At 35.9% G+C, this 21,864-nt stretch overlaps 2 protein-coding genes across 2 annotated transcripts; both read right to left on the bottom strand.

The window, feature by feature from the left end:
* Window positions 4,171–10,112, bottom strand: LOC109230080. The gene is made up of 12 exons (XM_019395612.1): window positions 9,663–10,112; window positions 8,267–9,070; window positions 7,775–8,065; window positions 7,502–7,625; window positions 7,319–7,420; window positions 7,012–7,221; window positions 6,844–6,906; window positions 6,328–6,752; window positions 6,121–6,240; window positions 5,836–6,032; window positions 4,480–4,578; window positions 4,171–4,381 (listed from the first exon to the last, which is right to left on the bottom strand). Exons 1-12 carry the CDS (start codon window positions 10,110–10,112, stop codon window positions 4,171–4,173), a joined length of 3,096 nt encoding a protein of 1,031 aa, XP_019251157.1.
* Window positions 11,374–18,094, bottom strand: LOC109229180 (dol-P-Man:Man(6)GlcNAc(2)-PP-Dol alpha-1,2-mannosyltransferase). The gene is made up of 10 exons (XM_019394526.1): window positions 17,677–18,094; window positions 15,851–15,938; window positions 15,601–15,760; window positions 15,077–15,294; window positions 13,962–14,257; window positions 13,215–13,329; window positions 12,997–13,135; window positions 12,091–12,287; window positions 11,848–11,937; window positions 11,374–11,770 (listed from the first exon to the last, which is right to left on the bottom strand). The coding sequence occupies exons 1-10, from the start codon at window positions 17,961–17,963 to the stop codon at window positions 11,639–11,641; spliced, it is 1,722 nt and encodes a 573-aa protein (XP_019250071.1). The 5' UTR covers window positions 17,964–18,094; the 3' UTR covers window positions 11,374–11,638.

Raw genomic sequence — 21,864 nt, 5'->3', positions numbered from 1 at the left:
CTCCAATTTCATCAGAAATTGCACAATTTGAAAGCACTGATATGATTAGTACGTTTGATGTGCAAGAAGGAGATGACGCCATTTTACAACTTGATGATGCAAACATCATAACTGATCAATTTCATCAAAATGTTGAAAAAGGACAAATTTACAAAGACAAGAACCTGCTGGCTCTCGTTATGAAACAGTATGCCGTTAGAGAAGAATGTCAGTATCGGATTCATAAATCATGCCCAAGAAGGTTCGTCAGCATGTTTTCAAGTAAAAAACTATGTGATACCTATATAGTATATAAGTACGCTAAAGCAGTATACTATGCGAGTATGGATTGGTTTGTCTGTGTTTTATATCAGTGATACTGGTATAGTATATAAGTATGCTATATCAGTATACTATGCAAGTATATAACTGTATTGGTTTGTCTTTATTATTATCAGTAAAACATAATACCAATATAGTATATATGTATGCTAAATCAGTATACTATGTGAGTATAGAATTGTGTTGCTTTGTCTATGTTTTTTATCAGCAAATATGATACTGATACAGTATATAAGTATACCAACAGAGTATACTATGTGACTATATAATTGTACGAATTTTTGTGTGTGTTTTTTATCAGCAAAACATGATACAGAACTGTATTTGTATTATAAACAGGTATATCCTTGAATGCGTGGATGAAAGATGCACTTGGAGACTTAAGGCATCAAGCCTGCGAGCATCAAATCTTTTCAAAGTGACGGATTTCAATTCTGTCCACAGTTGTTTAACTGATAAGAGATTTTGTTCACAAAAGCAAGCTGTCTCAGCTTTTGTTGCAGCTGTGGTACAAGATAAACTTGTTGACCCGAAAAGCATATATACACCAACAGATATCCAGAGAGACATCCAAAAAGCATATGGTATGGACTTAAGCTACATGCAAGCGTGAAGATCAAAAGAAAAAGCAATGCAATTGTTGAGAGGAAAACCAAGTGAGTCATACAAGAAAATGCCAACATATCTTTATATGTTAGAGTACGCTAACCCAGGATCAGTGACACGACTACACACTGAAGGAGATGGGAGCTTCTTGTATGCATTCATAGCTATATATGCATCGATTAAAGGATGGGTCTATTGTAGGCCAACAGTTGTAGTTGATGGAAGTTTTTAAAGTCAACATATAGAGGGACCATACTCACGGCTTCCACGCAAGACGCAGAGGGTAAGAATACAATCCAGTTACATTCAGTTAAAGAAACAAAAGATTTTCAAATATTATATGATACCAGTATGGTATACAAGTATACCAACAGAGTATATAATTATTTTGCTACATACCTGCACGTACCTATGACTATACTACTATATGAAATACTAAATTAATATTGTGCGTACAATCCAATTACATTCAATTAAAGAAAGAAAAAAGATTTTCAAAAATTATATGATACCAGTATGGTATACAAGTACACCAACAGAGTATATAGTTATTTTGCTACACACCTGCACCTACCTATGACTATACTACTATATGAAATGCTAAATTAATATAGTGTGTTGTAATTGATATTTTGTTCTTTGGGTTTACCAAAAAAAAAAAAAAAAAAAAAAAAAAAAAAAAAAAAATGACAAATTCTACCCTCGCATATGCAATTGTTGATTCGGAAAATGATGCATCGTGAGAGTGGTTCTTCGTACAGTTCAGAGAAACTATGGACAAGAGAAGGAATGTGCATTGTATCAGACAGGCATGATGGTATATGGAGAGCAACTTCAATGTCTATCCAGATGTCCCTCATTGTGCATGTAGTTCCATTTGTGGAACAGCATAAAGACAAACTTCAGGAAGAGCCAAAAACAAATCAAAGAAGTATACTTTGCATTAGCAAGAGCATACACTGTTGAAGAATTCAACAGGCATATGGCAGAGTTAGAAGCTATTGATAGTAGAGTGAAAACACACCTGATGGGATATGAATATGATAAATGGCCCGGGCGCATTCGAAGGCAAATAGAACCATGACCATGACATCGAATATTGCGGAATCAGTAAATGCAGCAAATAAGCACGCAAGAGACCTCCCAGTTGTGAATTTGCTCGACTTTATGAAACATTGATTCAAAAATGAATTACACCAATCAAGAGGATGCAGTGGAATATTGGTGCAAAGTATGAAAAATATTATCAAATAATACTATCTATCACAGACATGACGTATGCATTTTCAAATCATATAAAAACACTGCATTGTACTGTAGTTTTACTTTTTTACCTTAGTGATTTCACTAAACAACTGAATATTATTATTTGAAAAATACTATACTTCGTATAGCTAATGACTTTTCTTAATTAAAAATTATACTAGTGTTGCCATCAACTGAATTTCTTACATTTTAGAATTTGATGGCCAAACAAGAAATAGTGGTGCGCCTAACCAAAAAAGACTGCACTTGTGGGAGGTTTCAGCTAGACGATATTCCATGTCCACATGCAATGGCAGTTATACAAAAATTCCATATGGATTTATACAAGTATTGCTCGGATTACTATAGCATAGAGTACTTGTTGAAAACATATGAGATACCAGTAAATCCTTTGCCTGATGAAACAACGTGGCAAATTCCAGAACATGTCTCTTCGCAGGTGGTACTGCCACCAAAAGGAAAAATCAAACCAGGAAGATCTAAAAAGAAGAGAGGCATAGGAGGCTGGGAAGGAAATACAGTTACATGTGCACTATGCGGGAGAAAAGGACACAACCGGAGAACATGCCGAAATATTCCAAAGAGAGATTGATATAATGCTTCAATGTTTTCATTGAACTCATATATCGTAGAATCATAGCATTTGAATTGCAAAGAAATAAAATGCATTTCTTGCACTAGACATATATTTGGTATGATGATTCTTTGCGAAATTACTTTTTGGAAACAAATTTATATGGCTACTTGTGTTTTCAAGAAGAACCTGTTTATTTTCTATTTTAGTATACAAAAGTGGGATGCATTTAAATCTAGTTAATAGAGGATTGGGGCGAAAATTTTAAAAACGACCGACCGGGTCGTTACAATAAATGTGATACCTAAGTGGTATATCTGTATACCTTATTAGTATATCTGTATATCTTATTCGTATCAAAATATGTGCAGAAATAAAAGTGGTGCCGCAAATGCAACATTTGTACATACATCGTTAACAAAATGGGCACGCTTTGCAGCTCATGTCTGTATTGAAGTATAACAAATTGGAAGCCATTTACATGCAGTTATTGTACATCATCAGGTACATAAATATAAGGTGATACCCAAATGGTATATTTGTATACCTCACTGGTATATAGTGGTATTGCACTAATATGGCTAAAACAAAATATGCGCAGAAATACAAATGGTGCACCAAATACAACGTGATACCCAAAATGCGCACGCTTTGCAACTCATGTCAGTACTTACATCTAGTTGCTGCAGCAAAAAAGGTACTCAAATACAACGTGATACCCAAATGATATATCAGTATACCTGATTGGTATATAGTTCTACTGCACTAATATACCTGAACCAAAATCTTTGCGGAATACAACTGGTGCAGCAATGCAAATTAGCACAGATTTTCTTAGATTCAACTACAACTAACAACTACTCTCAATATAATTTCAAGACCAGTTCACTTTCTAAAAATATTTCTCTCATTCAAATCAATGCTCGCCCTGTTCTTCAACAAAATAACAACATAGTTCCTCTTTTTGAACATCGTAACTCCCTTAAAAATACACCTCCAAAAATAACTTCTGCTTGTGTATTACAGCGAACTAATAATGCTTCTCCTACTACAAATGAAAGTAGTAGTAAGAACTAACAGTGCTACTGTAACAGCCATGTTCTACACTAATAGCTTGACTTCAAGTGATGACAAAATTCTGTCTCCAAAAGGCACTCCTATTAAACCAACAACTTTATGGAAGAAGCCTAAGAAAAGTCTAATAAAACAAACTGAAGATACATTCCAACATTAAAACAGTTATAGCAACATATTGTACTATTACAATTGTATTCCTAGAAAACACTTTTAAAAGCTAGCATTTTTACAATATAATAATGCAAAATACCATACATCATCAAAAACTATTAAAATCCTGCAAAGTTTTCATGCTACGATTAACTAAAACCAAAAAGAGACCTATACTACTTCTTGTGTTTCTTTCCACGAGTCTTTTTAGGTGCTACTGGAGCCTCATATTCACTTGATTCGCCATGCAACTGCTTATACCTCCCATAGTGCCACAACAATATACCAAACCTAGCTCGAAGACCATCCACATCAAAATCGGCAACAGGGATTGGAAGATCTTCAATAATATACTCAGCAAAGCATGCAACATATACTCCACAATCTCTGAAATAAAACAAATGAATAGAATATAAAAGTCAATTAGAAGTGAAAATGTTAATATGAATGAGGAAAACAAAGTAAAAAAAAGTAACTATTCTTACGAATTTTGCTGTGTTAGCAGATTTGTAATCATTTCAATCTCAAAAGGATCAGTCAACTCCTTTCCCATGTGCAGACCATTTTGTACTACAATGTCACTTCTGGGAAAATTTCACATTAGAACAAGTGGACTCCCTACTTTTTAATTTTATAGCCCATATTTTAATTTAAAACCAACTAGCCCAAAAATAATAGGCTAAGATTCAACATCCAACTCCAATAGGTTCTCAAAATTACTATTTAATTTGTAAAAAAGACTCTTCAAGCGTAAATTAATTTTCGAATCAGTAAATGTGACTCAAATATTAGTTCAACAAATCAAATTCATTTGGATGATGAAAATTAGATTCTAACAAGCATAAATATGTGGGTTTAAATTTCGAATTTGATTTTATGAGAAATTTGGAGTGGGTGTTATTTAGACTTGTTAGAAATAGTATAAGAAGGCTGTATATAAAATTTGAAGTCATTTAATGGAGATTTGGACTGGTTTTGAACAAGAATTGCAACTGAATATCGTGGAAGAATTTCGTCTACAGACGCTTGTATAAAGGTGTATAAAAGTGTATAATAGTGTATAATGTGTGTTTCTACACTCATATACACTATTATACAAGATTATACATAATTATACAAAAAACTGACTTTGTCTTCTTACTTGCTTCTTTTCTGAAATTTAACTCAAATCTTGCTCAAATCTACTCCAGATCAGTTCAATTTTAAATTTTGAACTCCTTTTGATAGTTTCAATCAATTGGAACAACACCCAATCCAAACAACTAACAAATTCAAAAAAAAAAGCATTTTCAAAAGCAAAGCTTTGAATGGTCTTCAATGGTGGACTTCTACTCTTCAATTTTCTTACATTGCAAGCATGTGAGACAAGAGTAGAAGCAGAAAGTACACGGCCCCTTGAAGCATATGTAGAAGATGTGAGAAGAAGAGAGAGTGAAAGCAATGGTTGTGAGAACACATATTTAATTCCATAGCTTTTAGAAGCAATGGTTGTAAGAACACAGATTTTGAATTTGCTAGTGCTTTCAAAATATGTAAAATGTGGGTTAGGTGGGGTAAAACCTAAAAACATGGGCCATTTTTTGTTATGGTGTGAAGTCATGTGTATTTTCTTGTAATTCTTTCTATAAAATTCAATGCTAACTAAAAATAGGGGGATCAACACAACATATGCCTCTGCCACCTTTTGAATAGATTTTTTGTGCTTTCGACTACGTAGCGAGTCATATACGTAAAAACATCTCTTGTGGAATGATACACACCCCAATATCCAATGCCAGTTTTCTGCCAAATTAATTGAAAAAAGGACATGATCAACCTGGTGCCATGGAGTGTTGCAATACATCCTTAATCCTTTCATGTACTCCATGATATCGTCTGATCGATCAATCAAATGATCTTGTTTCCCACCTTTTACAAATTCTGTGAAAACCCTTTGAATGATATTATTAAATAGAGTATCTGTAGTTGTGACTTTGATTGGCATATTAATTCCATATTTCGCCTTCTTCCTAAGATAGTAGAATATAATATTCAAGTGCTGCAAAAAAGAGAGGAAGAAAACATGACTAACACTAAAAATATGATTGAACTACTACAACAACAAAAGTAAAAAGCAGTACACATACCGAACTAGACAGCGGCCTGCCAGAATAGTTTAAGGTATGGAAAAACATCTTATCATCAATCTGTTCAACTTCAAAGTCAAAACAAGGGTCTAGCTTTTGATCACCAGGTAAATACACTTCCTTATTTCATATAAAAGAAGATATGGATAAGAAATATAACAACAAAATTAAGAAAACATGAAAATAAAAGTACATGAAAATGAATACGCACTCTCCCAATTGCATGTTTGCTTCGACAAAGTTTGAGAATGCAGTCGTAAGCTTATAATCAACAACCACTGAAATGTCATTTACAAATGGAAATCTTCGTTTGATAACCTTCGAGGATCCCCCCACTGCACTAACACCAGATTGCCAGTCATTCCTATACGGCGACTGTTTTACAGCTGCAGGGCGCCTTCTCCGTGTGAAAACTGCAGGAGTAGTTTCAACATCTGTTTGTATCTGGACAATACTTCTTGATACCGACTGATCAGGTTTAGACTTATTTACATCACGAGTTGTCAGTTCATTTCCAGATTGATTTACATTACGTCTCCCTCCTTGTGTAATGGCAGCAATTAGATCAAGTTGAGAATCAGTATATTCAAAATCAGAATCCAAGTGAAGATCACCCCCGTGTCGACATGAAGCTTTAATTAGAAAATGCTAGTGAATAAACAAATATACAAAGTTAAGAAATTTAAAAAAAAAGAATGAAAAGTTATATATAGAAGACATTACCAGAAGGCAAATTCACATTACTGCCACCAACATCCACTTGACCAACACCATCAACCCGAGATGCTGAACACATAAAAGCATTATCAGCATCGCTACTTAAATAAAAAAAACTATCAGGAACCTATCATTTACATACTAACTACAGAATTAGTAACATCAACATCGTACCTTGTGGAGCAGTATTAGACTCAATAACAACATTTGCTCGTGTCTGTGCAGGGATTCCTGATGGCAGCGGAGCAGGACCCGACTTTTTAACATCATGAGATGACTGCTTATATGTTGCTTGTTGTGTAATGGCGGTGATTTGATCAATTGCAGATGCAGACAGTTCAAAGTTAGAATCCAAGCTAAAATCATGCTCATTTACGAAGGGGACTGGAAAAAGTGTTAAAAAAAAGGTTAGTGAACGCACAAATACATAGAGTTAAATAAATAAAAAAAGAATAGAAAAATTACATATAAAACATTTTACCAGAACGCAAATCATCATTAACTACGCCATGACTTGATGTGACATTCTTCACATTGACACCAGTAGCACCTCCATCTCGACCAACCCCACCAAAACCAGACACTAAACATATAAAAGTATAAGCAAGAGTACTACTTTCAAAAAACAACAGCAAAAAAAAAATCAAATCTGTGATTTACATACTAGAAGGCGCTTTGGGCGTGCTATCTCCAATAACTACAGGATCATTCCCAACGTGGCCCCTTTCAAACTGGTCATAATCATTATGCATCTCACGAAAGTCAGGATCATTATCCTGTTGCTTATGCTGAAAATGAGAAACTAACAATTTTATTATTATACATATTACAAGAATACTATGTGCACTAAAAGTAAAGAATGGAATAGTATCCTATAAGCATATATTGCATCTTTGAACAATATACTATAGCATTATATTATATAAAAGATCAATACCGCTGAATTTCCCTCTGGTTTCATTGATTGCCTACCAATAGCTGCAAGCACCTCCTCAAACTTGGTCTCTACAAAAAGCTTCAAACCTTGTAACTCCTTCATTACCTCAGCATTGGTAGGTTGGGAATCACCTCCAGTACTTTCATGCATACTTTGTGTCTTTGGTAATTGAGTGCCAAAAACCTGAAAGCTATCGGGCTGACTGTCAGTGCACTCAACTTCAATTTCAAAGCTTAGACCACGCACATCAAATAGTTGCTTCTCATCATCAGTTGGGGTGATGTTCTTTAGCTGCAATTATTAAGCACACTAGTTAGAAATAGAAATGATAATAAAGTATGGAAAGATAAAAGATCCCTATTACCATATGATACCAATATAGTATACATGTATACCAACAGAGTATATCACTGAACTGGGATATTGCTACAACTGTGACTAAACTACTGTACCAAAACATTAAGAGAGGCAATAAAACTATGAGAAAATTACCTGCTCGCGTTGCAAGCTAGACATTCGCAAAGCAACTCGCTCATTCGGTATTTGACCCATGACTACCCAATTCAAAATTCGTGGAAGTTCGTTTCCAATATGATCAGCAAAGTGACCATCCAAACTTGGGAAACATTCATACAACCAAATCTGTAAAGCCAACGGGAAGCCACTGAGTCTATAAAAAGAAGGCTTATCTTGAAACTTGTTGGAACACGAGTCAATTGTAGCGTTATAAACATCTATACCCCAGGGATAATTATTAAAATCACCGCACTCAACCAAGTCAATGTAAGACCGTGAAATAACCTTTGTTTTGAGTTGAGAAAGTAAGAAGCTGTTCACAAAATAAAGAACTGCTATCTTCAACGCATCATCATATGTTTCCCATTTCTTCTTCTTAAAACAGTCTGCTAGTTGGGCCAATGTCACGGATGCAGTCCCAAAATATTTTGAAATCAACCTATTCTCTGCTATGCTCTCTATACTTGTATCACCCTTACATTTCAACCCACTAACAAGTGCAAATTCACCCAAACCAAAGCGCAACCTAGAATCATTCACTACAAATCGCATCTCATTTTTCACCTCATGATGTACTTCTCTAATAAGCAAATGGTGCATAACCCGAATCTGCACAATAACTGGTGGTAGATTCAAAAAATAGCCAAAGCATGTTTTCTTAAACAGTCGAAGTTGCTTCTTTGATAAATTTGCTTTCAATTGATGAATAACATGGCAGTTGGTATCCCAATCAACCTTTGGTTTATAATCTAAATCGATAGGCACAAGAAAATCCCAACACTGCAAAACATGTTCATATAAAATAATTTCAGAAATATAATTCACTTAAAAATGCAACTAAACCAACTAAAAATATTACAACTACCATACGATACCAACACGACATATAACTATACCAGCAGGGTATACAATTTTACTGGCTAATTTCCGGCAACTATAAATGACTATTACATAACAGATAGGAATAAAGAGAAAAAGTAAAAAGGTATGCAGCTATAAAGTATTTTTAAGATACTGTACGATACTACTTTATTAAAGGAAAAACAAATAGCGAAGACAGCCAAAAAATGATCCAGAAGCATATAATAGTATATAGCTATACTAACAGGGTAAATAGTTGTACGGTGTTGTTTCAACAACTATCTATAAGTATAAAAACTATCACATAACACACATACACTATGTCTATAGGAACAAGGGAATCTCAACAATGCAAAACATGATTATATAAATTATTTAAGAAATAGAATTCACTTAAAATTAACACAACTGACTATAATTATAATATACTACAAAAGCATAACAGGAAATCAAAAAATAACAATGTACTATATATTCAAAATCTCACATATCATAATTGTAAGAAAATTACCTTCTTGGGTGCGACACCAATTTTTTTCTTATTTAACTGAGAATCATCGCTACAATCAACATCTACTGGTTGAGTCTCCGTTGTAGGCACGGATTCATGTCGGCTTCCCCCTAACTCAGAATCCTCAACAACTTTACCTTTTCCCTTATCAGTCACAGGAACACCTCCTATGACTGGTTCGGAATTTGTGTCGGGTAATGACTGGTAGGGAGTTTCATCGACTGACGAAGCATTAATATTATTGCCTTTTCCACCCTCTAATTCTACATTTTCAGTTGTGTTTTCAACATGACTACTGCTAGGGTTACGACTAAATAGAGACTGAGAATCAGAAAATAAGGAAAAACTAGGACCAGACATGGCTGAGGCAACGGATTCAGCAGGTACTTGTCTTGAAGAATGATATTGTCCATGGCGACACCATCTACGCGCACAATGCTTCCGACCCATAGAGAAAACAACAACCCATAGACATTGATTCATAGAAGTACAAAGAAAAACACAAAAATCCTATGATTTTGAAAACTCACTTTCACTAAAATGTACTTTCAGAAGAAAAAATTTCACCCAAATTGAGCAAAAATTTCACCCAAAAATAGGTACTAGACGAAGAGATAGAAAGGAATCGGAAGAAAAAAATTAAAATCACGAATGTGGGTGAAATTTGCGTTTTCATGTGTTGGCTATGGAGATTTGGAAACTGTTCTCTTTAGTATAGTGTTAACCGTTAAAGGACGAAGACGGAAGCTTGTGCCGGGTGAAATAGGTGGGCTGGTTTTAGTCTAGTGTAAAGAAAGAAGATAAGGCTGATAATGGGTAACTTGGGCCGCGTGATGGGGGCGGGTAAATAAATTGGGCCGACCGGGCAGGAAGAGTAAATTGTTTGGGTATGGGTATTAAAAGATAAATAATTTGGGCTTAACAGGTATAAAATGAGATTTTCCCTTTCTTTTATCCGAAGGGACAACTAGTCCACATCACAATTCACAAACACTAGAAAGAGGGAGAAATTCAAAAAATAGCCAGATTTACCACTGGTCGTTGAAAAATAGCCAAGTTTCAAAAGTCATCGAAATTTAGCCACTTTTAATCTGAGCGAAAACACTGTTCAAAATCCGGAGAAATACGCCCGCAAATTTTACGGGAGTTCCAGCATAAGTATGCTTGAACTCCCGTAAATTTTACGGGAGTTCCAGGATAACTATGCTGGAACTCCCGCAAATTTTACGTGAATTGTCCAGTATAATATACTGGAGTTTGGAGCACTAGTGCTCCAGTCTCCCGCAAATTTTACAGGAGTTAGCAAAGTATACCGGTCCAGCATAATATGCTGGAGTTCGTACACAAATGCACCAGAACTCCCGTATATTATACTGGACCGGTCTCTGTTGCAGCAAAATAGTGGCTATTTTTCATTGACTTGATAAACGCTGGCTATTTTTCATTGACCAGTGTGAAAACTGGCTATACCATGATATTTTAACCTAGAAAGACTTGAAGAATAGTAACCCAAATCGTTAAGCAAACTTTTGCCGTCCAGCTTTGTAGAACCGTGATATTTAGTTTAAATTTGAACAAGTTAAAACTGTTGAATCAATAACAAGTTGGTTATACAAAGGTTTACTTTGACAAAATGGCTTAGATCAATTTAAGCTAAATATTGGGTCATAATTCAACTAACCCAGTTTCCAAGTCATGAACGCTTGTCTACTGCCGATAAAAGACTGACATCTTGCTTCCACATTAAAGTTCAAACATTCATCTGTGTAATCTACACTGAAAAAAAAGAGTACAAAATCTGACTTTCAAACTAATGGAAGATTTGATCCAATTACCAAAATCAATTGGCTGCTCTTACAAGAGCTACTAGCTAGTATCAGACTACAAAAGTGACCTAATCAATTTTAAACTACTTCTATAGCTCAGGCACGTCAAAAGTTGCTGGACAACATAAAATTCAGCTTGTACATCTGCAATCACTTTGGTATTCTCCTAAGTAATCTGTACTGGCCAAAGACATTCTTCTGCTGCCACTGATATGGAATAAAGAACGACCGATACAATGGAGGAGATAACTCCCTGTCCAGATATGGAAGTGCTGCAACAATCTGCAGGCAACAGTCTTACAAGTCAATAACATGCAGCATGGTAAGAGAGTGATAAGCTTACGAGGATGCGCCAGTACCTCCCAGGTAGACAAGTCACTTCCTCGTGTAGGATAAGGCCGTTGAAGTTGCAGCTCTATCAGAAAAGTGCATTGCTCAGCATCCTTAAGCTGTAAAATTATTACCAAACAAAGCTGAGTGTCATCCTCGAGTTGATATAAATTGTACACTACAATAGAAACAAAATACAGACTTGCTAATATGCCAAACTGTAAAAGATGGACATTGTTTCTGGTTAAACATAATAGGAATTGTTCGCTTACGTATTGCTCCTCTGATGCCTTGTTCTTATTATTGAAGTAAGATGGTGCTGCCGAGGTCCCACCCAAGCTAGAATTGAATGGAATTGGAAGAAGGCCCGTGAATCCATCATCCAACCATCTAACTTGGCCCACATAATCAGGAATGAAGAACGAAGAAGGGAACCGGTGCCACTCACTTCCAACGCAAAGGACAGAACCTGAACCACATGGGGAGTTTAAAATGTAATGGAGAAATGAATACTGCATGTGAGTCTTTCAGAATATGAAAAGATGCAGCATGTCGAACCTCATATGCTAAACAAAGCACCTGAAATGCACTGCATCTAGCAAGAACAGGGTAAATGGAGAAAAAAGAACATAGCTGTAACTTTAAAATGGAAAATATCACACATAATGTCCTTAGTGTTTTTGCTCGCATTTGACAAATGCTGATATTAAAGGGCAATTATCTAACTGACCGGATAAATGGAGAACCACGTGATAACAGCAAATCACCTCTCATATCTCGACCTGAACACCCTTCTATTCCTTAATAAGTTCATCTAGGTTCAAATCATTAAAACAGGTATTCAATTTCAACCCTATGCCAGAAAGGACACCTTTGGCTCCCAAAAATCAGATTTTAAAAGAGAAATCGTTTCATCTGCTCTTTTATCCAGTATTTGCTAATGTTACTGGATAAAAATACTTTATATAGCAAAAATAAGTTCAAGAAACAATTATAAGGTCTTTTTAATCCAACAAATAAAGATCTTAATGTCGGGCTCATAGAATACATGTTATCCTCAGGAAAAAGTTAACTCATGCATCAAGATTTTTACACCATTCATCAGAGTCTTAAACATTCTAAAAATGAAAATCTAACAAACAGATATTCAACTCTTCATTGAACAGGCTAATACTCACCTGTTCCAGCGTCATCATAGTAGTCTAAATGCTTGTAAATCTCAATAGGAGCTGAATAACCATTGATAAGGGAAAATGTCCGAGCATGGGAGGAACAAAGAATCAAACCAAGAGCTAGAGGTCGGAGAAATTTTGCTATCTGCATAAGCAAAGCAAGTGAATACTATAGGCACTGAAAATAGAAGCTTGACAATTTCTCTCCGGACATAGGAAATTACCATAACTAGAACGGATGTATCGTTGGGATTATACTTATCCCTGAACAGATCAGGAAAGCTCTCAATCACAGCAGAAGCAGCAACACAGATAAGTGGATATATTGGGTACAGAAATCTGCACAGGCAGTAAACTATGAGTTGCTACATCAGATTCCAATTCGCAGCTCATGTTACATCTTTCAATCTCAGATGCAGTTAAAGATAGATACACCTTTCTTGGCTACAAACATGATTGCCTTATCATGAGCAATGACACTAGCATCTTCCGGGCAATTATCATTTCGTGTGAAAAAAGCTAATGCATCAGCTATCAAGAACAATGCCAAAATTTAAACGCTAATATGTGGATTCCATACAACCCGAACAGACATACAAATCCCCGATGGATGAAATTTCAGTACAGTACTGCAAATAAGAAATGATAATTGTCATAGACGACCACTATAAACGCTCCACTTTTCCTAAAAAAGGATTTTGGTAGAGCATGTTGACCAAAAATATCTTTTCAGCTAGCAACTTGTCATAGACGACCACTATAAAGGTCCTACCGGGTTGAGCTCAGAAAATCAGGAGTTTTGGCATAACAATTTCAGTCTGACTTTTAGTTATTTGCTATGTTACCTTGCCATATTCAGAAAACATACTTATTTCCTCTGTTATATCTTCAGCGGCACATGAAGCTCTACAAGTAGACATGTAATATATGATCTCTCTCTCTGGCAAGAAGAATAATTGAAGAGGACTAACCTTTCTTCTTTGTGCGGCTGTAAGGACATAAAGGCAATCCAGAGATAGACAGGTGAAACAACGACCAACAACTCAGGAGCATACTTCTTCTTAGCAATGGGTAGTATTGCTAAGAATAGTAGAGCAAACACAAAACAGAAGTTGAAATTGTTAAAGCCATTCCTCAAATAAAACAATGGCCCTTCAGTACCGTAGAGATGACTTTCGCCACCCCCTAAAACATTGTATACCAGCAAGTTGATAACAGAGGATGTCCACCTCTTGTAGTAGCGGTAGTCAACAAGAAGTGAGAGTACCTAGAACAATTTGTACAACAAGTCGGGTTATCAGGCAGCACAGGTATGTGTTCCAGGGAGGGAAAAAAATATGACAGCAGCACTAAAACGGGCAAACTAATAGGTTAAGTGGAATTTTGAAATTTCAATTTAGGAAGATGGACTTGCATATTGAATTTTAGCAACATGAACATTTGGTTGGTGATCTTCCTGCATCTTGCACAGTAAGCATGAATAACTCCATATGTTGAAAACTAAGTTGCTCTGACAGGCCAGTTTAGGTGCCGCATCTGTGTTGACACGGCACTAGTGTGGGTGTGAGTATAGGATCCATACCGGATCTGGTCAAACAATTTTGGGTACCTTGACCATGATGGACGGAAAATATCAAGACGAGATACAATTTGATTCACGAAATCAGAACCAAAACTAGGGTAAATTTGAAGAAAATAGCATACCTTATCTATGAAATCAATCATTTACTTATCTATAACTTGAGAATAAAAATAAATTCACACTTTACAAGTTATACGTAAGTATTCCACAAAATTTCTCATAATTTAGAGATATTCTTTTTATTTTTATATTTTTTTGAATTATTTTTAGCTGGATCCCCGCACCCGTATCTGTACTAGGATCCGTATCCCCGAATCTTAAAATTTATAGCTTGAAGGATCTGACCTCTAGATCCGCACACCCAGTTGGACACCCGCACCCATGTCCGAGCAACTTAGGTTGGAAATGTATAATTTTGATTCCCTTTAAAGGAAACTTCCCAAGTTTTAAGTTTGAAACACGAGAACTCAACATCACAAGAGATTTAATATGATCAAAACTTACCATAAGGATGACAGAAGTGAAAACACCTGTAAGAAACACAGATTTGAATCTCTTAACCAGTGAGTAAATTGTCAGTGGAAGAAAAGCTAGGATCGAAAACGGCCAGCCCAGAATCACTCCAGTCGCAGCAACAGAAAGTGCCATGGCAGGCTTATTAAAGAGGAATAGTGCTGAAGAAAGAGACATGGCATACATTGAGAATGAACTCGGCAGGAAACCTGCGCAAAGGACACATAAAGGCCTTAGTATTATGAGAAAAACGGACCCAATGGACATGTGGTTGAAAGTTGTGAGCAAACCCAGATGTGTTAGCAACCAATATTAAGGAGTCACCAGTGCATATCTAGATCACACATAGTATGAAAGCACACAGAAAAAGCTAAAATTTAAAAATCATTAATTGTTTAACACCAGAAAATGAAAACCTCAAATATAGTTCACTGAAAGAACATACTTGTGCTTCATTAATTGTTTACCACCAAAAAAGGAGAAACCTCAAAATATAGTTTAGCGAGAGAACATACTCGTGCTAGCAAAGAAACAACCACTTGCTAAGCATAGCATTGCGAGTGTATATGATGCAAGACGCTTTCCATACTTCCGGGAAAGGGCTACAACTAGAGCAGCATCGCTGATCACAGAGAGCACTGCAAGAAAGATTCTCACAGCATAAAATACTCTCACCTGACATGTTGAAAGATGGAGAAATTTGAGAAGCAAATAAATGAAATGACTAACAATGGGAAATATTTCTGGAAACAAAAACAATCTCACCTTCTCCTCCCCAAACCACCATGAAGCAGGCCAACCCACCAGTTTGTGAAGTAGGATATAAAGATATGAACGCAAGGCAAACTGCGAACTGCAAATAACATGTTACCCAACTTTGTAAAAGTACCATCAAAACAAAGTGAACTCTAGTTACTAAAAGGGTTCATACTAATATCATCAACCAATCAATTGTGCTTCAATCCAAATCAAAGTTGGGGTCGGCTATAAGGTTCCTTTGTAACCATTCCTCTCTATTTGGCCATAAGTTATTTCAATACCAATTTGCTTATAAATAATCATCTAATAAGGCAAATAATGGGTTCTCTAGATCACACACTTATCCCCACACTAGCACACAAGTCTTGAACCAAATTAGAGGACTCTCGTCAACTACTAACCTAATGTATGTATAACAACAATGACTAAACCTTAATCGAAACTACTAGTTTGTATCCTCTATATGAATCACTTGCTGCCAATCCTAAAATATGTCTTGGCATATGTACCAAAGGATGAATATTTAAACTACAATATGTGGTACTATAAGTACATACTTGAATATTTAGATATCACAAGGAAGTAGAGATAAGTACTCCCTCCGTCTCAATTTATGCGGCACTATTAATTTAAGAACGAAAGAAAGACTTCTCAAATTTGTGGTCTAAAACAAGCCATAAACATTTTTATAGTTATAAATCATTATTTTTAAGGGTAAAATGAAAAGTTAAAGTTCAATGTTTCTAAATATTAAAAGGTGTCACTCTTCTTGGAGTGAAATTTTTACACCATCTGGTCACCTTTACTTATTGCAGTAGGTAATTTGTCTTATTTTCAAGATTACAACTCTCACAGTTTAAGGAGGATTACATGTAGATATCCTTTGGATGACCTTATAGTGCAAGAAAATATTTACATTGATGGTAATATAATTAAACTCTTACAAAGTGTGCCACATGAAATGGAACAGAGGAATATCACTTAATACTACATCAACTTTGTTTGATGGATCCAGAAATTATCACTTTACACTCTGTTTGGATCATTGTTCCCCATCGTTTTATAATGTATTGTATTGTATTGTATCGTAGTGTATCGTATCGTTTTATGAATATAATGTTTGGAGAGATTGTATTGTTTATTATTGTTAAATAATATTTTGCTGTTTGGTTTGACTGTATCGTACTGTACTGTAACTGATAAATTTACTAAAATACCCTCAATTGTTTAAATATTAAATTTATCAAAAAAATATGCATAAAAATAATTTTAAAAAACAAACAGAAGAAGGCAAAACACCTTAAGAAAGCAGAACAAAGGAGTGAGACAGAAGAAGGCAAAACAAAGGAGCATACCTAATTAGAATTGAGTTAAAAGCAAATTAGGAGAAAAAATAAAATAGAAGGCGGCAAAACACCTTTAACGTTGGCGGCAGAAGTTCTGGAAAAAACTAAAGCAGGTTATAGGTTGGAGATTTGGAGTTAAAATAGCAAACAAAGCTAAAGGATAAAATAGAATTGTGGAGTAATAAGTTAGGATATAATTGGAAAGAAAAATAGGAAACAATCCCACCACACCAAATCGCTTGTTTCAGAAAAGGGGACTTTTCATTGTTCCGGAACAATGGATTTAACAATACAATACAACCAATTTTAATGAAACAACCAAAACAAACATTGTTTTAGGATGACAATACAATACGATACAATGGTAAACAACCATCCAAACAAGCTGTTAGAGACATTGAACAAAAATGCTACGCATCAGCTAAAATAAGACAACATTTGACTATGCATTAACTGTATAGTACTATGTAATGGAAGAAGGTGAACCTGTACTCCCAAGTTTGGAAACCGGACTTATAGAGCAAGTAGTGAAGAGGCTCCCAGTAATTGAACACCTCATCACAATCGTGAATTATATTTGACGTAGCGCTCATGTGCCTTAGCATCCCTAAGCAAATCAACGGCAGAAGCCAACCTAGTCCTTTATCGACGCCGTCATTTTCACCATCCGATCTCTTCGGCTTATCCATCTTTGTATACGACGTCGTTGGCGATGACGCCGTCGCCGGAAGATCCGACGGTAATGGTCGTCTCTGCCTCGTTTCTAGAGCCATTTCACTGCTTAGCTTCTCTCTTTTCTGAAAATTTGTGCTTTCTTCTCCTTCTGGTTCAATAAGCGGCTTTCCGGTTGTTTTGAACCGTTTGGGGAGTCCGGTTCAAGGAGATCCTTTACTTCTTCTTGAAGTTAAACTCATGTTTGAGCCAAAGCCTAAAAGTGATATCCTATTTTATTAAATTGCATATGATAGGTTGAAAATTTCCATAAATATTACTACCTCTGTTTTAATTTATGTTAACCTATTTTTCTTTTAGTCCGTACCAAAAAAATAATTTCTTTTCTTAATTGGAAATAATTTTCTTTTATGCAATGATTTATAATCACACAAAATATATGTGTCTCATTTTACATCACAAGTTTGTGACATATTTAATACCACAAGTTTTAAGGTATTAGGACATGTGTAAAATCACAAGTTTTGAATATTTTTCTTTTGTCAAATTTTGTAACGAATCAAGTTACATCACATAGATTGAAACTGAAGGAATAATTTTCATTGGATTAAAGTAACAAAAACCTACTACTCTGTCACAAAATCACTTGTTCGAAATTTCAAATGTGACATCGTCTAAATTAAGAATACCTTACTTATTCGGGGTGTTCGATACGAGTAGCTTATCTTCTTCTTGTTTTGTTAACTTATTCAGCATATTGTACATATTTATCATATATTGGGTAATTTAGGTATTAGTTTTAGAAATACCAAAATACGCATTAATGTTATGTTGAGGAAGAGGCAAACCCGAAAATAAAGAAGATAAAGAACATCAAATTTTAACGTGGAAAACCCTTAACGTGGAAAACCCTTCAAATCGAAGGTAAAAACCACGTGATCACAAAGATCCAAAAAGCTCCACTATAACAATAAGAGGGTTACAAAAGTTCTCCAAATTGGCTACACAACAAGGGCCAAACACGGAGCAACAATAGCAACAAGAGCAACAACTAATCAACTGAAGAAAGAGTATAATTCACAAAAAACGAAGCTGCTGTTCGAGGCTCGAAATCAGATGCTACGGGCCTCCAAATGCGATCTCCACCGTTCAAATCCAAGACCAAGATGTTACGAACACTCAGTCAAAATTTCAGCCCGATCCAACGGTTAACGAATCGGAAATGTGATTTGAAGTTGGTTGGTCGGAATAAAAATCTGCAGTGAAACAAATACTTTTCTTCTCTCTTCTCTCTTGATGAAAGCTCTCTCTAAACCACTCTTATGTGCTTAAGTCTTTCAAAAACTTGTATCAATGAGCATAGAATAATTCTCCAAGGTTGTCCTATTTATAGATCATGAGTAGTGCTTTCTCTTAAAGCCAAAACCCACTCAAAATAGGAATAAACACCGAATCCAATTCCGAATAGGAATGGAAACCAAAAGAGAATAGGATTAGGTCATTGGGCCTTTGGCTGGACAACATGGGCATGAGCCCAACAAACTACCCCTCCAGCCAAGGGGCCAAATGTGTCTTCAAGTAGAGGAACTATTGACAGGCTTCATGCCTGCCAATTTTCTGCAAAATTCATGTTTATCTGCAGCCACCGCCTTTGTCAGCATATCCGAAGGATTTCAGAGTGTGTATCTTCTCAACTTCAAATAATTTCTCTTCCACGGCCATTCTTATCCAATGATACTTTTTATTTATATGTTTGGCCTTAGAATGAAAAGTGGAGTGCTTGGTGAGACAGATAACACTCTGATTATTACAAAATAAGATGTACCTTGGCTGATCAAAGCCAAGATCATTAATAAACTCCTTCATCCATAATAGTTCTTTGGCACCTTCTGTGACAGCAATATATTCGGCTTCTCTGGTGGATAGAGCTATGCACTTCTGTAGTCTAGATTGCCAAGAAACAGTTCCCCCTGCAAAAGTGATCAAATAACCGGAAGTTGATCTTGAATTATCAAGATTGCCTCCTAATCAGAGTCTGTGTAACAAACAAGTTCAGGCTTGCCATTGCCAAAGCACAACTTCAAATCTGCAGTACCTTTCAAATACCTTAATATCCATTTTACTGCATCCCAATGTTCTTTTCCAGGATTGGAAAGGAATCTACTAACAGTACCAACGGCATGTGCAATATCTGGTCTAGTGCAAACCATAGCATACATCAAGCTACCAACGGCAGAAGAGTAAGGAATACGAGACATCTCCTTTTCCTCTTCATCAGTAGATGGACTCTGACTAATGCTCAATTTGATGTGTTTAGCAAGAGGTGTACTAACCACTTTTGCATATGTCATATTGAACCTCTTGAGTACCTTCTCAATGTATTGCTTTTGGGACAGAAATAACTCCTTTCTGTCTCTATGTCGGTAGATTTGAATGCCCAAGATTTTCTTTGCTGGCCCCAAGTCCTTCATCGCAAACGATTTGCTCAACTGCTTCTTAAGGACTGCGATTCTGGATTTATTCTTGCCAACAATAAGCATGTCATCCACATAAATAAATAAAATAATAAAATCATCATCAGAGAACTTCTGGAAGAATACACAGTGGTCTGAAGAAGTTTTCTTGTACCCTTGTTCTTCTATGACAGATTCAAACTTCAAATACCATTGCCTTGGAGTTTGTTTCAATCCATCCAGGCTCTTTTTCAATTTGCAGACATAATTTTCTTTTCCCTTAGTTACAAATCCCCCAGGTTACTCCATATAAATCTCCTCATCTAAATCACCATGAAGAAAAGTAGTCTTGACATCCATCTGCTCAACCTCTAAATCTAGACTTGCGGCTAAGCCTAGAACCACACGAATACAAGACATCTTCACAATAGGGGAGAAAATTTCATCAAAGTCAACTCCTTTCTTCTGGCCAAAACCTTTAACAACTAACCTCGCCTTGTATCTAGGCGCAGAGGTATGGTTATCTTGCTTTATTCTGAATATTCATTTGTTAGATAAAGCTCTCTTACCTTTCGGCAATTTCACTAACTCATATGTGCCATTCTCATGGAGTGACTTCATCTCATCTTCCATCGCTTCGATCCAATGATCTTTGTGATTATCTTGCATGGCTTCATCATAATTCTCAGGTTCTCCCATATCAGTCAAAAGTACATACTCATCAGGAGGATAGCACATGGATTTTTGCTTCTCCCTTGTAGATCTTCTAAGAGAGGTTTCAGGAGCATTCGAAGTAGTTACCTGTGCAGGAATTGGTTGCTGATCAACCACAACTTCATCAGCTGGAGCATCCATAACATCTATACCATGATGATCATTTTGATCTTGATCACTATCTCCATCATTGTCTTGAGTTCCTTCACGTGCAATAGGCGCCTTAGCAATTGAAACTGGATTAATATCAACTAAGCTCCCATTACTCTGAGAATCTATCTTCTCAGCTTTGTCAATATCTTCAATAGTTTTGTCTTCAAAGAATATTGCATCACGACTTCTAATAAGTTTATTGTCAACTGGATCATAAAAACGATACCCAAACTCATCTTGACCATAACCGATAAAGATGCACTGCTTAGTTTTGACATCCAGTTTCGATCTCTCATCTTTAGGTATATGCACACAAGCTTTACACCCAAAAAATCTTAGGTGATTATAAGAAACATCTTTGGCAAACCAAACTCTGTCTGGGACATTACCATCCAAAGCAACAACAGGAGACAAATTGATAACATAGGCAACAGTGTTTGGAAGTTTAGCCTCTGAAAGTAAGCATCTAACTCTCTCAACTAGAGTTCTATTCATCCTCTCTGCCAAACCGTTCAATTGAGGCGTCTTGGGCGGAGTTTTCTGATGACGAATTCCTTGTTCCTTGCAATAGTTATCAAAGGGACCACAATATTCACCACCATTGTCAGTGCGAATACATTTTAATATCTTCCCCGTCTGTCTCTCAGCTAAGGCCTGAAATTCCTTAAACACGCCAAGTGCT

This window comes from Nicotiana attenuata, chromosome 7 (assembly GCF_001879085.1).
Source record: "Nicotiana attenuata strain UT chromosome 7, NIATTr2, whole genome shotgun sequence".
Taxonomy (NCBI): Eukaryota; Viridiplantae; Streptophyta; class Magnoliopsida; order Solanales; family Solanaceae; genus Nicotiana; species Nicotiana attenuata.
Note: the sequence above shows the minus strand (reverse complement) of the source record. Positions and strands in the feature narration are given on the sequence as shown.

Excerpts from the sequence above, each read along its gene's own strand:
- LOC109230080 (XM_019395612.1), bottom strand. The coding sequence starts at position 10,112 with ATGGGTCGGAAGCATTGTGCGCGTAGATGGTGTCGCCATGGACAATAT. Across the intron at positions 4,579-5,835 it reads TACATGAAAGGATTAAGGAT|AAGTGACATTGTAGTACAAA; the intron begins GTATTGCAACAC and ends AAATTTTCCCAG. Across the intron at positions 4,382-4,479 it reads CTGCTAACACAGCAAAATTC|AGATTGTGGAGTATATGTTG; the intron begins GTAAGAATAGTT and ends GTTTTATTTCAG.
- LOC109229180 (XM_019394526.1), bottom strand. The coding sequence starts at position 17,963 with ATGGCTCTAGAAACGAGGCAGAGACGACCATTACCGTCGGATCTTCCG. Across the intron at positions 14,258-15,076 it reads TCACTTCTGTCATCCTTATG|GTACTCTCACTTCTTGTTGA; the intron begins GTAAGTTTTGAT and ends AAATTGTTCTAG. Across the intron at positions 13,136-13,214 it reads ATACATCCGTTCTAGTTATG|ATAGCAAAATTTCTCCGACC; the intron begins GTAATTTCCTAT and ends TTGCTTATGCAG.